The sequence below is a fragment of the Notolepis coatsorum genome (assembly GCF_963971535.1).
Source record: "Notolepis coatsorum genome assembly, chromosome: 3".
NCBI lineage: Eukaryota > Metazoa > Chordata > Actinopteri > Aulopiformes > Paralepididae > Notolepis > Notolepis coatsorum.
The window spans coordinates 75,597,106-75,615,318 of NC_140167.1; the positions used below are offsets into that span (position 1 = coordinate 75,597,106).

General features: G+C 43.6%; 1 protein-coding gene across 1 annotated transcript in view; it reads right to left on the reverse strand.

The window, feature by feature from the left end:
* Positions 1-15,192, reverse strand: part of lrrc24 (leucine rich repeat containing 24) — a gene marked incomplete at both ends in the record, with an annotated part of 45,009 nt that extends 29,817 nt beyond the window's left edge. Inside the window, 3 exons of the mRNA XM_084311250.1 lie at positions 5,492-5,578; positions 13,874-14,048; positions 15,107-15,192. Of these exons, the coding sequence (XP_084167376.1) occupies positions 5,492-5,578; positions 13,874-14,048; positions 15,107-15,192 (348 nt within the window). The remainder of the gene's footprint in view (positions 1-5,491; positions 5,579-13,873; positions 14,049-15,106) is intronic.
* Between the last annotated feature and the right edge of the window lie 3,021 nt (positions 15,193-18,213).

The following is an 18,213-nucleotide window of genomic DNA, read 5'->3' on the forward strand; positions in this document are numbered from 1 at the left end:
GGTTCCAGATGCGCGTTTCCATATCTGAGCGACAGAGCACACACTGGTACCGAAATGGACTATTTGTAAATTAAGAGCGCTCTCAGAATTGATATAGATGCCTGATAAAAGGTAGGAGGAAGGGCTTTGGCCTTTCAGTAAATGCATCCAGCAGCACTAGGGACCTTAAATATGAAAAGGCCTTGAAGAATTCAGAAGTAAACCTATCGGGGCCAAGCTTTGCATGCTTTTAATTGCTTGTGTTAATTCCTCAAGGGAGAAAGGTTGATCCAGGCTGGTCTCATAACTCTCTTCTACGTTTGCTTTTCATCTAGAAAGTAAAGGTAATTAATGTGGGATCCCATCTGGATTCCGAGGTATAGAGATGTGTGTAAAACTATTTAAATGCCATATTAATTTCCTGCTGGTCTTTAAGAATTTCGTCTATAAGTCTTGATGCAGCACCTTGACATATCTGGTGGGCCAGTAGGCATCCAGCATGCTCATAGAATCTGTGTCTGACGTATTAGCTTCACTGATTCATCAATGGAAAGGAGATCAAACTCTGCTTGGAGGGAAATCCTCCTGTCATAAAGATCTGGGCCCTCATTTATCAAGTTTCTTCAGAAAATGTTCTATTTCCACACGTAAGCACAGAATTTAGAATGTGTGCACGCACAAAAAAAAAGGGATTTATCACACGTGCGTACACAGGTCCTACGCACACCTGTCATGATAAATATCACCTTGGTCCTACGCCGAGGCTCGTGCACACTTTCACGTATTTGCATACCAAAACCGCCCCGATTAACCATATACGGTAATGGAACACCCCCATGAAACGGTGGAAAAATGGACTAAACCGAGGGAAGCGTGTTATGAGACAGGCTGACAGACGTGTACACATACGGTGATGTCGGATATGATATCTATTAACCATTGCTGCCTGGGCAGCGCAAACACTAATAAAGACCGTGCTGGAATATGACTGCCTTTTTCCGTTTTGTTTGATTAATACCCAGGGATTAAAGTTCTCCTCAATTTTATTCCAAATCGCGACGGATTTCCCGTCAATCTTCTACCTGCTGCATATGATTTCTAGAGGCATACAATCTATTTTGATGTCAGTATTGGGTAGCCTATATAAACAATAATACGAGAGCATATACAAGAACAATGAATCTCACTGCCATGTATGATGTAGCCTGCCTATGTGATCAATACATGAACTTGAATTCCATCATGTTTGTGTGCGGGAGCTCACAAGGCTGTTGTCACAATGGGTGGTATGCCATGTAGCCTATGTTCTATTATGACATGATCTGTGACGACAAATGTTCTAGAATGTTTGATTATGACACCATACTCTGACAGCATGCCTATGATCAATAAAAACGCGAACTTGAATCCCATCATCATATTTACATAGTCTGTCCACTATCTTTATTACTTTGTTATTCCCCCCCCCCCCCCCATCTATGTAAAGCGACCTTGCATGGGTCTCTTGAAAGGCGCTATGTAAAATGAAGCTATTATTATTATTGTTGTTATTATTATTATCATGTCTGTGTGCTGAGCTCAGTGAAGTTTCAACGGAGCGAGGTAATCTATTCTAATCAACAAATTGAAGTAGAAATCATTCCGTTGTGGCCAATCTTATTTGGAAACATGACACAAAATAATAATATGTCGCTTTTTATTTGAAACAATATTTAATCGTATGATTATAGATATTTTTAGAGAATAAATAAATCCAATGAAGTTGCCAAGTTCACAGACAACTCTGCGCTCTAATGCCTATTATGTGCGCTCGTCATGAGCCCGTTCTGGTCAGAGTCATATGGCTTCAGTGGATAACTATGATCTGCATTTAATGGCTGAATGAATGAATGAATGAATGAAAACTTTATTTAACAGATTGCAGAATGGGTACAATACAGTACGGCTCAATACACACAATTGTTAAGGGGATGCAGACCAGAGAAAGACTTTTGTCTTGTTTACATCAGGGTCCCCCAACTCGAGTCCTCGATATCCTCGCGGACGGACCAGTATACCTTTATATCATATCATATTCATATTCATATCATAGTTTACTCTATCAGCCTACCAGCATGTAATACGTTCTTTGTTAGAACTCAACTCGTTATTATTTTGCGCATAGATTGCAGAAATACGGGGACGTTTTGATTTAGGCTTTGACACAGAATACAAGTCATGATATCACCCACACGATATATGCTCTGTGTCCAGAGCATGTATGCTTTTCATTCATTTAAGACACATTTATTGCAAGGGTTTTGTATACACATACACTCAACAAATAACCTCTGTCTGTTCTCGTTGCAATGCGTTTATATCGTGGGTGTTCATATGACTTGTATTCTGCTTACAGCTTCGGGGTTCCACTTATTACGTTTAACAATGGCAAAGCCTTTTAAATATAATCAAAACGTTCCCGTATTTCTGCAATATATGCGCAAAATAATAACGAGTTGAGTTACGCGGAGCGCAGTCAGTGCTTATTTCCGCGTTGTAAAAATATTCTACCACCGGGCGCCAACTACGCATGGTCCGACCTGTGCTTAAATATACGCACAAAGTCAAGCACAAGTTCAAATAGATAAATCCCACACTTTGCTTAGAAATGGTCGTACGCACGGCTTAAGCACATATCTGTGCGTACGTCAGGTTGATAAATGAGGGCCCTGGAGAGGGCACTGTTCTGTTGATGATCAACTTCCAATATTTCTTCTGAAATCTCAGACATACGTTTAACACGTAAGCATTGAGCCGATTTAGTAGATTTCCCCATTAGATACTTAGATACTTTAGATACTTCCCCATTGTCGTTAAAGCCATATATTGTTCTAGTTGGGCTGAAATGAATTTATCTGTCCCTCATGGACTCCATAAAAGAAAATATTCTCGTGAACAGAAAACATTACTGATTGGCTACCAATAGTATGCTTACCCACCCTTTGTCCACATTTACTAAAAGAAATGATAGAGAAAAAGAGAAGAAAATAAACCAAGGTTGTGAATGTATCCATGGTAACACCAGCACATCTATATTAATTGTTAGACTAGAAGTCTTTATTTGTCATGCAGTTTTAACACACACACGCGAGATGGGCGACCCACAGGAACACACACACACATGCACTGAGTCGCCGATGAAATGTCTCTCTGCACTTTTCCCATCTCGTTGTCCTTCCCCCCCAAGGGCAGCCGGGAGCAGATAGGGCGTCAACGTGGGCCGCGCCCCGTGGACCAATCCAAGTGCTCCTGTCCGCTTTCGTCAAGGACGCCACAGCGTTAGCGATCTGTTGTGCATGTTTTTCCATTGGGTTTATCTTATCGGGGGGGAAACCCTTGCGAGCACGGGGAGAACATGCAAACTCCACACAGAAAGGCCTGGGAGATACCCCACCTGGGTACCTGGCATCATGGAAACCTGGTCCCCAAGGGGGAATCGAACCCTGGACCTTCTTGCTGTGAGGCGACAGTGTTAACCACTACACCACCGTGCCGCTTATACGTCTGATACAAGTCCTCCGCTGCCTGTTTGGAGTCCGATGAGGAATTTAGTGGGACTAGTTCCTTCTGCTCCTTCTGGGGTGTCGATAAACCTCAAGTTTTGCCGCCTGCTCCTGTGTTCAAGGTCAAAGTATTTATCTCTCAGTCACTTCAGTTCCTTAGATTTCGACCCATCTGATTGTTCTAATTGTTGATGGGGTTGAGGGCATCTGTGAGACCCAGTGAGCCATATCAGCTGGCTCTGTTTACACCTGGTCAGGTCTCATATCAGCTGGCTCTGTTTTCACCTGGTCAGGTCTCATATCAGCTGGCTCTGTTTTCACCTGGTCAGGTTGACCTCCACTAACCCTCCCCCTCAGCTGGCTCTGTTTACACCTGGTCAGGTCTCATATCAGCTGGCTCTGTTTTCACCTGGTCAGGTCGCGTGTAGCTTTTTGCCAGCGGAAGAGTGCAAGAATGTGACAATGTGACCATGTGACCGCGGCAGCGCGAGAGAGCGGCAGTGCGGAAATAGGCTGTCTATTGCCATTCTCTAAGACAAACGCTAACCTTAACCAGCTCCTTAACAGCGCCTAAACTTAACCCTTCTAACCTTAACCAACTCCGAAACAATGCCTAACCTTAACCTTAACCTTAACCATTCCTAACCTTAACCTTAACCATAGAAAGAATATTGCCATTCTCTAAGACAAACTCTAACCTTAACCAGCTCCTTAACAGCGCCTAAACTTAACCCTTCTAACCTTAACCAACTCCGAAACAATGCCTAACCTTAACCTTAACCATGCCTAACCTTAACCGGCGAAAGAATACATGTTAAAAAAAAAAAAAAAAAAAAAATATGGGATTCGAACTTGTCACCAACGGACCGCAGGACCGCAGCGCTGCCAGGTGTGCTAAGCTTCGAATGAAAATCATCACGGATTACGGCTACATAATGCCCCAAGCTCTGCCGCAAGCTCTGCCGCTCCGCTCCGCGGGGCGTGTCGCAGCCAATCAGGGAAAACGCGGAATCACTCGGCAGCACTCCTCCGCTGGCAATAAGCAATAAGCGGTCAGGTCTCATATCAGCTGGCTCTGTTTACACCTGGTCAGGTCTCATATCAGCTGGCTCTGTTTTCACCTGGTCAGGTCTCATATCAGCTGGCTCTGTTTACACCTGGTCAGGTCTCATATCAGTTGGCTCTGTTTTCACCTGGTCAGGTCTCATATCAGCTGGCTCTGTTTACACCTGGTCATGTCTCATATCAGCTGGCTCTGTTTACACCTGGTCAGGTCTCATATCAGCTGGCTCTGTTTTCACCTGGTCAGGTCTCATATCAGCTGGCTCTGTTTTCACCTGGTCAGGTCTCATATCAACTGGCTCTGTTTTCACCTGGTCAGGTCTCATATCAGCTGGCTCTGTTTTCACCTGGTCAGGTCTCATATCAGCTGACTCTGTTTACACCTTGTCAGGTCTCATATCAGCTGGCTCTGTTTACACCTGGTCAGGTCTCATATCAGCTGGCTCTGTTTACACCTGGGTCTGGAATTTCCCCATTTTCTCTCCATTTCTCAGCGCAGGTCCTCCACACTTGCTGCTATTTCAGAACGTATGGCCTAAATTTCTTGCCTCTTTGCAGAGGGCAGAAATCTCTGCCATGACCTCTTTCAAGATAGTTTCCAGAGTGAGTTTGTGTTCTTGTTGAAGACACTTCTTGATAGATTCCAGAGTGCGTTCGTGTTCTTGTTGAAGACACTTCTTGATAGATTCCAATGTTATCCCTCCGAGTGTGTGTGTGTACACATGTGTGTTTAGTGTTTAGTGTGTGTGTGTGTGGTGTGTGTGTGTGTGTGTGTGTGTGTGTGTGTGTGTGTGTGTGTGTGTGTGTGTGTGTGTGTGTGTGTGTGTGTGTGTGTGTGTGTGTGTGTGTGTGTGTGTGTGTGTGTGTGTGTGTGTGTGTGTGTGTGTGTGTGTGTGTGTGTGTGTTACCTGTAGGTAGAGGTAGTGGAGCCGGCCCAACTGAGAAAGATCCTGGCGACGGATCTGACTGATGGTGTTGTCCTGAAGAAATATGGTCTAGAGAGAGAGAGAGAGAGAGAGAGAGAGAGAGAGAGAGAGAGAGAGAGAGAGAGAGAATTCTAATTGGGGCAAACATCAAATTGAAACTCTTCACACTGAATTTTTTTAATACATTCGAAAAGTTCAAAGAAAAAATCCAAATAATGCATGCAGAGCGGAAGTTGGCCAATTCCCTCTTCTGATTGACATTCAAGGAAGTGAATCAAACTTAAAACTAGTGCCCCCCCCCCCCTCCTGCCATCATCAAGCCTTGCAAATCCAAGAGGAGAACAGAGGAGCCCCCTCAGCCTGAGGTTGACCTCCACTAACCCTCCCCCTCAGCCTGAGGTTGACCTCCACTAACCCTCCCCCTCAGCCTGAGGTTGACCTCCACTAACCCTCCCCCTCAGCCTGAGGTTGACCTCCACTAACCCTCCCCCTCAGCCTGAGGTTGACCTCCACTAACCCTCCCCCTCAGCCTGAGGTTGACCTCCACTAACCCTCCCCCTCAGCCTGAGGTTGACCTCCACTAACCCTCCCCCTCAGCCTAAGGTTGACCTCCACTAACCCTCCCCCTCAGCCTGAGGTTGACCTCCACTAACCCTCCCCCTCAGCCTGAGGTTGACCTCCACTAACCCTCCCCCTCAGCCTGAGGTTGACCTCCACTAACCCTCCCCCTCAGCCTGAGGTTGACCTCCACTAACCCTCCCCCTCAGCCTGAGGTTGACCTCCACTAACCCTCCCCCTCAGCCTGAGGTTGACCTCCACTAACCCTCCCCCTCAGCCTGAGGTTGACCTCCACTAACCCTCCCCCTCAGCCTAAGGTTGACCTCCACTAACCCTCCCCCTCAGCCTGAGGTTGACCTCCACTAACCCTCCCCCTCAGCCTGAGGTTGACCTCCACTAACCCTCCCCCTCAGCCTGAGGTTGACCTCCACTAACCCTCCCCCTCAGCCTGAGGTTGACCTTCACTAACCCTCCCCTGCCTCCCTGCCCCTCAGACAATCTGGCCCTAATAGAAAAAAATATAAAACTATATTACCTATTGGAAAGATACCAAATAAATACATTTAGAAATAGAAATAGAATTAGAATGCTATTTGGCACTAAATCAAGAGTACACAGTGGCAGACTATTACTATTATCCAAAACTGAAGAAGACATTGACTACTACAGACTCAGTGAGGAAAAAAACTGACCCATGAACAGATTGTATTATATTCAGAAGAATTCTGGATTCGGAGTGTGTGTATGTGTGCTGTTGTTAGGAACTTGAGCAGACTAAGTTAACGCTGTTAGGAAATTGGACAAAGTTAACGTTGTTAGTAACTTGAGCAGACAAAGTTAACGCAGGTAGGAACTTAAGCAGACAAAGCTAACTCTGTTAGGAACTTGAGCAGACAAAGTTAACGCTGTTAGGAACTTGGACAGAGTTAACGCTGTTAGGAACTTGAGCAGACAAAGCTAACTCTGTTAGGAACTTGAGCACACAAAGTTAACGCTGTTAGGAACTTGGACAGAGTTAACGCTGTTAGGAACTTGAGCAGACAAAGCTAACGCTGTTAGGAACTTGAGCAGACAAAGTTAACGCTGTTAGGAACTTGGACAGAGTTAACTCTGTTAGGAACTTGAGCAGACAAAGTTAACGCTGTTAGGAACTTGGACAGAGTTAACGCTGTTAGGAACTTGAGCAGACAAAGCTAACGCTGTTAGGAATTTTATCAGACAAAGCTAACGCTGGAACTTGAGGAGACAAAGTTGTTGTTGTTAGGAACTTGGACAAAATTAACGCTGTTAGGAATGTGAGCAGACAAAGCTAATGCTGTTAGGAACTTGGACAAAGTTAACGTTGTTAGGAACTTGGACAAAGTTAACGTTGTTAGGAACTTGAGCAGACAAAGTTAACGCAGTTAGGTACTTGAGCAGACAAAGCTAACGCTGTTAGGAACTTGGACAAAGTTAACGCTGTTAGGAACCTGGGCAGACAAAGCTAATGATGTTAGGTACTTGAGCAGACAAAGCTAACGCTGTTAGGAACGTGAGCAGACAAAGCTAACGCTGTTAGGAACGTGAGCAGACAAAGCTAACGCTGTTAGGAACGTGAGCAGACAAAGCTAACGCTGTTAGGAACGTGAGCAGACAAAGCTAACGCTGTTAGGAACGTGAGCAGACAAAGTAAAATTTGTTAGGAACTTGGAAAAAGTTAACATTGTTAGGAACTTAAAGTTAACCTCTTAACTCTTCTGTGCCGCCGCCGTCGGGACCGACGGCATCGTCACTCCTGTCAATCAAATTGCCGTCCCGCCTCCAGTTCTTGTCCAATCGACACCATTCCAACGGCTTCTTTATAGACAAGAACTGTACTTTAATATGGTAATCTCGGATTTCATGAAGTCCCAGGGACGGCTGCATGGGACTGGTTGGAAAAGAGACGGGCGTTTAGAGAGAGCAATCGAGAGAGACCGCAGCATTTACCAAATTGTTCCCCGGCAGTGAGGAATGTCTGTGAGTGAGGCGATCATGTAAGTACTGATTTGAATCAATTAAACATCGTTGTTGGACATATTATAGCATTCATTCAGTTTCTGACCGTTTATAGTGTTTGTGATATGTTTTTTTTTAATTCTTTATTTTTTATTATCTTTCCCCCCCCTCCTTTTTCCGATTTTTCTCCCATCCCACTGTTAGTCGCTATGCCAATTCCCAACCCCCTTCCTGGTTGTTGCGCACTTTCTTCTACTGTTGGTCCGGAGACTGTCACATGCTTTCCTCCGACGCATGTGCAGCCAGCCGGCAGCCAGCCTGGCCGCGCAGATTCTCACTGGGAGAGTGTAACGTGTGGGAGGCCGCACTACCTCTCTCCAGATCCTACCCTCGCTGAGCAGGCGCCCTGACCGAACTGTAGGGGTCGCTGTCCACAACGCCCAGGACCCACCCGCCAGTTTTCCCCACCCCCTAATACTGCCAATTGTATTAGTGTGAACGGCCAGCCAAGCTGGTGACAACGCCGGGAGCTGGATTCGAACACGCGAACCCAGCGTCTCCAGCGTTGGTGACGAACGCAATCTCCGCTACGCCACCTGACCGCCCTGTGATATGTTTTTGATGAGATTTTGGTAATATTTTCCACTCCAAAAGCATGTTTTCTAAAGCAGCGTGGCGACTGTAGAATATAGCCAGCAAAAAGTGTGAGTCTTCCCGCGCCCACGACGGATCATTTCGTATCTTATTCAGTCTAACAATGTTTTCAAATACTGTATTCACTGTTATTTGTTTATTCATTACTGGGTCATATTCTATATATAATTTATTTCATTTTATCATCCCAGAATAGACGATGTGTGTGCCCGGGTCCATGCGGCCCACCGCTTCTAGTCGGTGAGCAGTCCTGCTCGTACCTGGCTCGTAGCTAACATTCAGCTAGCCCAAGAACCAGCCCCGGTCCCCACCTTTCCCAGAGAGGCAGAGAGGCAGAGGAAGACAAGGCTCGAGGAAGAGAACAAGGTAAGTTTGAATAAAAATTTTCACACACAAAAATTTTATTATGCACATTTATAATAAAAAAGAAATAGGTGTCTCCTCATGGTTGTATCTGCCTGTTCTGTATCACATTTAGCCTTTGTGATATGCGAAAAAGCAGTTCCTGTCTGGAATGAGACAGAGGGCCACACCACATGTGCTGGCTTTATCAGGGACATGACAGAGTCATACGCCAGTCCAATGCCTGATACAAACTTTGACTTCCCGGCGTAAACAGAAAAGTCCAAAGTGTAGCCATTGCTACTGTCAGCCAAAACGAAAAGTTTGAAGCCCCACTTGGTTGGCTTGGCTTTCATGTACTGCGTCATACCAGTATGGGCCTTGGTTGCAACCATCCTCTCATCAATGGAAAGGTTTTGCCTGGGGTGCCTTGATAGCAAGACATTCCAGTAGAAAAAAAATCCCACAAGAAAATAGTTTGAACTACTTTAAACTATAACTATAATCAAATATATAAATTAGTACTACTGGGTGTAGTGCTAATCAGATGTATGTACAGAGTTGTAGTATCAATATGTACAGTGTTACAATACAATCGTTTTTTCGTAGTCACACTGGCCAGCAGCGTAACTAGTAAGAGTAGGTAAGGGATATGTACAGATATAGATATAGTAACTAGTAAGAGTAGGTAAGGGATATGTACATTTACATTTAGTCATTTAGCTGACGCTTTTATCCAAAGCGACTTACAAGTTCTGTACGACAAGTCATCAGGAAGGGCACAACTCTATCAGCTGAGTAACAATGTTCATCAAAGTGTTGAGTGCTACAGTGTAGGTTAGTTTATTAGGACAAGTGCATGACAGTAGGTTAGTTAGGGTTAGATGTAAATAGATATAGTAACTAGTAAGAGTAGGTAAGGGATATGTACAGATATAGTAACTAGTAAGAGTAGGTAAGGGATATGTAGATATAGATATAGTAACTAGTAAGAGTAGGTAAGGGATATACAGAGTAGTACTGTCAATCGATTAAAATATTTAACTTGATTAATCGCATGATTGTCCATAGTTAACTCGCGATTAATCGCAAATTAATCGCATTTTTTTATAAAAAAAAATTCGACCTTAAACAGATCTTTTTCAAGTTCCAAGTTTTAATACTCTTATCAACATGCGAGTCAACAAATGCTTGCTTTATGCAGCCATTTAACACAAAAGGATGACCCTCATGCATTGCAAATTTGCATCAAATTCAAAACAGAGTGATGCACAAAATAACTTAAAAGAAAATAATAATTTAAAACAATGAATAAAGTGTGCATGAAATAATAGGGGAAAGAAAACGTTAGGAACTTGTTACATTCACCCACACAAGGGCTGAGTAATCACACACCCCCCCTCTCTCTCTCACACACACACACACACACACTCTCCCAGCTCTTCTCTTTCTCTCTTGCCCCTTCCTCATCTCTCTCACCCCCCCTCTCTCTCTATATCTCACACACACACACACACACACACACACACACACACACACACACACACACACACACACACACACACACACACACACACACACACACACACACACACACACACACACACACACACACACACACACACACACACACACACACACACACACTCTATATGAATTGAAAATGGGGGACCCTGATGGAAACAAGACAAACGTCTTTCTCAGGTCTGCATCCCCTTAACAATTGTATGTATTGAGCCGTACTGTATTGTACCCATTCTGCAATCTGTTAAATAAAGTTTTCATTCATTCATTCATTCATTCATTCATTCATTCATTCATTCACACACACACTTCAGAAACAAACATAGTATCAATGAGAGCATCAATAATACACCTGAGTGAAGTAGTACAAAAAAAAAATATTTTTAATAATTTGTTTAAGTTAATCGTGAGTTAAAAAAGAAATAGTGCCATTAATAGAATCGGCGATAACGCGTTAATACCGCGTTAACTTTGACAGCCTTAGTACAGATATAGTAAGAGTAGGTAAGGGATATGAGGATATAGATATGAGGACTGAGACACACACACACACAGCCAGCATGTAGGCGTTATTTACTTCTAGCATCCATTCATTGACCTTTTCTGTTTTTTACATCTAGCATTCATTCATTGACCCTTTCTGTAGAAAGCTATCTGACTGACTTCTCCAAAGTCATTATTATTATTAGCCTAGCTTAGCACAATGAATGGAAGCGGACAGTGCGGGTTAGCTAGGCGACGTCATCGTTGGATTCACTCCAACGTTTTCGCTCACCGGCTCAGTCTTCATTGAGGCCGAGACAAAACAATTATAATAACAATGGCCTAATATCTGTCCTCTCCGCCGCGAACACAGAATTCTCCAATACGATTGATAGCTGCTGCTAATGCTGTGTTGTCGATAGCTTTTCAGCTCAGAGCTCAGTCAGTGTTTACTTATGGAGATCGCGTCAGTGATCACTGACACTTAAATCAACCCCTCCCCTCGACATTGTAGTTCTTTCAACTATTGCGGGAAAAACAGCCATGCAAACTAATAACAATTAACGTATTTACAAGTCGTATTAAGTTTTGCAAATAAGGAGACATATATATACAGTAACATCTCAAAACACAAAAAAAATGTTTGTTACCTGCCGGCGGGTGCAAATAGGGTGAGCTGACTCGAGAGGGTTAAAAGCTGTAGCCCTATTTTCAGAAATGTTGCCTAAAGGTACATGCCTAAGGAAGATTGCTCCACTTCTACAAGGTCAATTAGCATGTTCTTGGTATCTAGGAACATCTAGGGACCCGTCACCCGAGGGTAAGTATTCCCAGTGTCAGAAATATTGTGCCTGTTACTAGGCTTGAGTAAATTGTAATAAAAAAAAGGAGAATATAAATTATGATTTTATTTTGCATCTGTGCCGGTGAATAACACCATGTTACAATTGCTGCGCTAGAGATTTCGCTCACTCAGCTCATTCAGCACCTTCTTGAGATCAAGTGTACAAAAAAATCTAAGCAAATGAATAAAGGGAAGATGATTAAACAGAAGGATTTGTAGATACAGTAATAAAATATAATCCATTTTAATTATAAATTCATATTTGACCTTGAACTTGACCTTATTATTGCCAAATCATACATCTATGGATAGGGAAAAAGCTCCTCTTTCCAATGGCAGTGTTACATCTGGATTTAGTCATTTCCTCGCGGTTTTACGATAAAAGAGATATAATTAGCATTTTTTCGATAAATTCTTAAATTCAAATTTTTTACAAATATACACGTTTACTGCTGTTTTGATAGGGTTAAGGTCTTTACTCTTGGATACATTTGAAAAAAACACACAACATTAACTCTTGAGGACGATTCGCGACGCGCCACTTTGCCAAACTCTAGCGGCTCGGGTGTGCATTTCTTTTAATACAATATATAGATAGAATTAATTACCCGGCGACATTAGCCGAATGCCTCCTCCCCATATCTTCTCCCATCCTTCCTCTCTGTCTATCCAATAAAGCAATAAAATGCCAAGAAAAGAATATAAAAAAAGAATACAAAATTTTAACGCAGTTCGTTTTTCTACCTTTCTGTGAACGTTTAGCAAAAATCCGCATTGCAAACAGATTCAAAATGGCGGAGCCATATCCATTATAAGAAAGGAACTGTACTTACAGTAGATTTCATTCACGGTTCTTGCTGCGCGCCTGGTGATACTAAATCCAGATTGAACTCTGCCATTGGAAAGAGTAGATTTGGCCCGATCCATAGCTGTGTAACATGGCTATAATAAGGTAATTTATAGGCCTGATATTCTATATTCTATAATAATATTTCAAATTGCATGTGTCCGGATGGCAGAATTCAGTACTGTATCTACAAAACCTTCTGTTTAATCATCTTCCCTTTATTAATTTGCTTAGATTTACACCAAAAACCATTAATGAAATCTACTGTAAGTACAGTTACTTTTTTGTAATGTAAATAACTCTAGTGCCATTTTTCATCAGTTTAAGACATGTTTTCTTTCTAGACGTTCACAGAAAGGTAAAGAAACGAACTACATTCTATTTTATGGCAAGAACGTTCAGGTTTATTCGACCTGTGAGATAAGATCATGAAAATAACGTAAGAAATAAAAGTTTGCGGGCGGCTGGGTGGCGCAGCGGACTATGCGCTCGTCACCAACGCGAGAGTCACTGGTATCGAATCCGGCTGTCAGCGGTGCCTCCGGCTTGGCCGTCATACTGGCTCAATTGGCACAGTCAGCGGGAGGGAAGCCGGTGGGGTGGTATTCTGGTCGTTGTAAACAGCAACTCCTACAGGTCGGTCAGGGCGCCTGCACAGCGAGGGAGGGAGATGGTGAGGATAGTGTGACCTCCCACGCGTTACACCTCGCCAAGAGTCCGCGCTGGCAGGTGAAAAGATGCTGCTGGCTGTCTCCTATGTCTCTGAGGAAGCATCTGATAGACTTCAGGGCTCCCTAGGCCGACCAGTGGGGGGCACATGCGAGCAACGACCAGGAAGGGGAGGGGGGAATTGGCATAACGACTAAATTGGGATGGGAGAAAAACACGGAAAAACAGGAGGAGAAAAAGTGGATAAAAAAATTATAATAAAATTGCGCTGGAAGTCAGATGACAATTATCTCGGGATACGCCGAGATATTTCATAAATGATGTGTGTGTGTGTGTGTGTGTGTGTGTGTGTGTGTGTGTGTGTGTGTGTGTGTGTGTGTGTGTGTGTGTGTGTGTGTGTGTGTGTGTGTGTGTGTGTGTGTGTGTGTGTGTGTGTGTGTGTGTGTGTGTGTGTGTGTGTGTGTACCTGTGTGCAGGGGGGGACGTGCTTGGGGACCTCCCGGAGACCCGTGGAGCCACATTCCACGGTGAGGCTGTAGCAGCGACAGCCCACCGGGCAGGAGGGGGCACCGTGGCCAGGACCTGGGGCAGAGAGGAGCAGGAGGAGGAGGAGCGCAGGCACCTGGGACTGAGCCATCCTACTGGAGGAGGAGGAGAGCATGCAGGTTAAGAGAGAATGGAGGGAAGAGAAAGAAAAAGACAAAAGATACACACATATATATACAGACGGACAGGCTTAGATATGTTTGGCTAATGTGGTGGAATACCCCGGAGGAATAACTCGCTTGGTCCATACTTAACATAACCCAGACTAGATGAAGCCAGGCGACAACTTTGCTCATCCGGCAGAAACAAGGCAGCGCACGCGTCTGAGACCATAATGTTGACAGTGAAAAATGTGCTCCATCGACATCAGATTGTTCTGGCTGGCTGCTCAGTCACTGACAGGCACTCAGAGGTACAGCTGGCAACCTCACCGCCTACAGCAAACACTCTATCTCACACACACACACACACACACACACACACACACACACACACACACACACACACACACACACATGCACACGCACACACGCACGTGTAGGGATGATTGTACTGGCTCCATAACTCATATCACACATTAATCAATGTTGGCAGACAATTGGTTTTCAATTGACTCTGTAATTAAAATGAATGATCATGCCAGTTAATATCTTTTAGAGGCACAGTCTCACTGAAGTGTATTGTAGCAGCGGTTTGCAATAGGACTTTTAAATTTTTTATTAAATCTTTATTTAACTGACAGGTCAATCAATTATGAACAAAGTAATCGTGGGTTGGCAAGAGGCCTTTCGAGGGGAGGAGGGGATTGTAATGAAAGGCCTAATCCATAATCCACATGTAAACAAATGGGTATCCCCACTTCACTGAGTTTGACTGAGCTAGAAACAATGACTAACACTAGACAACAGGTACAGTACCCATAGGCTAAATATACGTTTTAATTTGTATCCTTGTATTTTGCGGCTGTCATAGGTTTGTTTATGTGTCAGTAATGTTTGTTAACATTTCAGTCAAACAAACTTGTAATTCCTATAGTTATGATGGGTCAAGAAAGTTACAGAAATCTTTCCGTCAAAAACACCTGAATCAGGACTTTAGACATGACTACACTACATGTAAATATACAGGGAACACATTTCAGACAGAAACAAACGGAAGGTCCACTCCACAGTCGGACAGCTTGTCCCGGGACATGGCACCATTGTAACCCACCTGGATTCGAACCTGGATCCCTTGCATGGCAAACCGAACAGCTACCTGTCAGTTCAGTCCCCCCCTCCCATCGCCAAGGAAAATATTAGGCTTACTAGGCTTCAGACAGGGCTACTCTGTTACACCCACACTAGGGCTGTGCAATATGACGATATATATTGTGGGATGATAGAAACATTTCTATAGATAGAGATATTCCTCTATTGTTTCTATCTCTATTGTCAGAAAAAAGCTGCATAACTGCTTTACAGCAGTGTTTTACGTCATTCAGACCCTGCTTTACAGCAGTATTGTACGTCATTCAGACCCTGCATTACAGCAGTATTGTACGTCATTCAGACCCTGCTTTACAGCAGTATTGTACGTCATTCAGACCCTGCCTTACAGCAGTATTTTACATTATTCAGACCCTGCTTTACAGCAGTATTGTACGTCATTCAGACCCTGCCATACAGCAGTATTTTACATTATTCAGACCCTGCTTTACAGCAGTATTGTACGTCATTCAGACCCTGCTTCACAGCAGTATTGTACGTCATTCAGACCCTGCCTTACAGCAGTATTGTACGTCATTCAGACCCTGCTTTACAGCAGTATTGTACGTCATTCAGACCCTGCCTTACAGCAGTATTGTACGTCATTCAGACCCTGCTTTACAGCAGTATTGTACGTCATTCAGACCCTGCCTTACAGCAGTATTTTACATTATTCAGACCCTGCTTTACAGCAGTATTGTACATCATTCAGACGTGGGCTTGAATAACAAACACTTCCAAATAAAAGGAGAAAAGAGAAAGTGTCTTTCATTTGTATTAGTTCACAGGATTATCAAAAAGCTGTCATGAGGCACAAGACAATATTTTCATTGAATTTACAGAAAAGGTACTATAATGTGATATATATGATTATTGAGATATGAAATTATCCATATTGTGATAGAAGATTTTGTCCCCATATTGCACAACCCTAACTCACCCTAACTCACTCGTCCCCCCCCCCCCCCCTGACTACATGTAATCGGGATTAAGTAATCAGATTACAAAAAGCAAGTAACCCTAGATTACATTAGGAAAATGTGTCATTCGATCGTCAAGAAAACTTGATTACATTTTTGATGACGTCTTTAAAATATGGCAATTTTCAACCCCTACCTTCAACAGCTCTGCAGAACAGTCTGGTCCCCCTTTCTCAATACACCCCCCTGCTGTCCCAATCAACTTCTTGCTGAAGAGACAGATCTCTATCTACCCCGCCACCAGAGATGTGCATCACACACAATGAATCTGATAACCTCCAAGGATCTTGTGAAAGCTTTGAGACGGGCCAGTGCACAAAATGTACTACAGTGCAACATGGACCATGGAACTAGGCCCACCAAACACCATTGGCTGATGAAGCTGTGGAAGACATTGAGAAGATGAGATTCATTGTTCCATGTCTCACTCGCTGGAACTCAGAATAGCATGCAGTGCAAAAGGTTGTGTCTTTAAGTGGTACGTTTGTGACCGTCTGGAGTTTTTTACCCTGAGATTGCCTTCTTGAAAGAATATGCTGAGGTCTTGAAGCTACTTGTCGTCGCTCTTGACCTTCTGCAAGAAGAAAATAAATGCTTCTTTGGAACGCTGATCCCCACATCAATTACTCTGAAGAAAAAGCGATGCAAGAAGAGAGCTGCAACACGCCTTTTTTCTGACCTCCTTGGCACCATCCTGGCAACAATAGACATGTTTTATCAGTTGGTCAACAGTTGGGATGCAGACATTACAACAGAAAGTATCCCACAGTTCTGTTTGTGGGCTGGAAGAAGCTGAAAGAAAGGAAATATATAATTCTACGTGGTCAGAAGAGGGTTTCTTCAGTTTTGGACCTGGAGACTCAAATGTCAAAGGTAGTATTGCTGATGAAGTCCGGAAGTATCTAGAGGGGACAAGTAAGAGTTTGGACTGCCTTAATGACTTTCCAAGGGTGAAGAGGCTCTTCCTTAAATCCAACACCATCTTACCCTTGAGTGCACCTGTTGAACGGCTCTTCAGCCATGGTCCATCTTCACCTCCCGCACAACCACCCGCGCCAGAACAATTGCTAAGGACCCCTCACACCCAGCACACCCCCTGTTTCAGCCCCTGCCCTCAGGTCCATCTTTTAAAAAGTCCATCTTTTAAAAAACCACCCGCTTCAAGGACAGCTTCTTCCCTACCGCCAGTCGGACCCTGAACTCCCTTGGCCCCCCTCTCCCCCTTCCGCCCCCACACTAACCAAGCTCCTGACCGATGGACTAGATTCTTCTGTGTGTTTATGTTGTGCTGTGTCGTGCTGTGCTGTATTTATGTATTTATTGTGTCATGTTGTACTGTTTCATGTATCCACTCTGTACCGATCAAGAATACCACCAACCTGGTTGTGTGGCAATAAAGGAAACTTGAACTTGAACTTGATGGTGGCAATATCTTGATCCCCCATAGGAACCACTTGACAGATGGACATGTTCATTGTCAGGAACAAGTGCTCCTCTTACAACAGCAAAGCCCTTGTTTTAAAGTATTTTACATAGATTTTATTCTACTGGTGCACTTTTATATCAATCACACTCAGCACTGTCACTTTCACTTAGATTACTATTGTGCTGGTTTTTATTTAATTAGTTTGTATTGTATTGTTTCATTGTGTATGTTAATGCTGTGCTGTAGGTCGAGGGGCAAGACCCTGAAGCTGAATCTGAATCCTCCCTGTTGCCTTTGATTCAAAACATCAGCAACACAAATGTAAACCAAAGAAACAACACAGTTTCCCTGTAGACCTGTGAACATTTACGCCAGCATGTTTCTGTGAGGGTCATTTAAATGCTGAAGATGCTAAATGTTTTATTTGCAAACGTCGAGATGATTAAAGAGCGGGGGGGGGGGGGGGGGTCAATGTTTGATTTTGGAGTAATCCAAATGCTGGTCAAACTGGTTTGGTGTGAATCATGGTAAATGGAAAAATGGTAAATGGCTGCATTTATATCTAGCTCTTTTATCCAAAGCGCTTTACAATTTGTTCCTCACATTT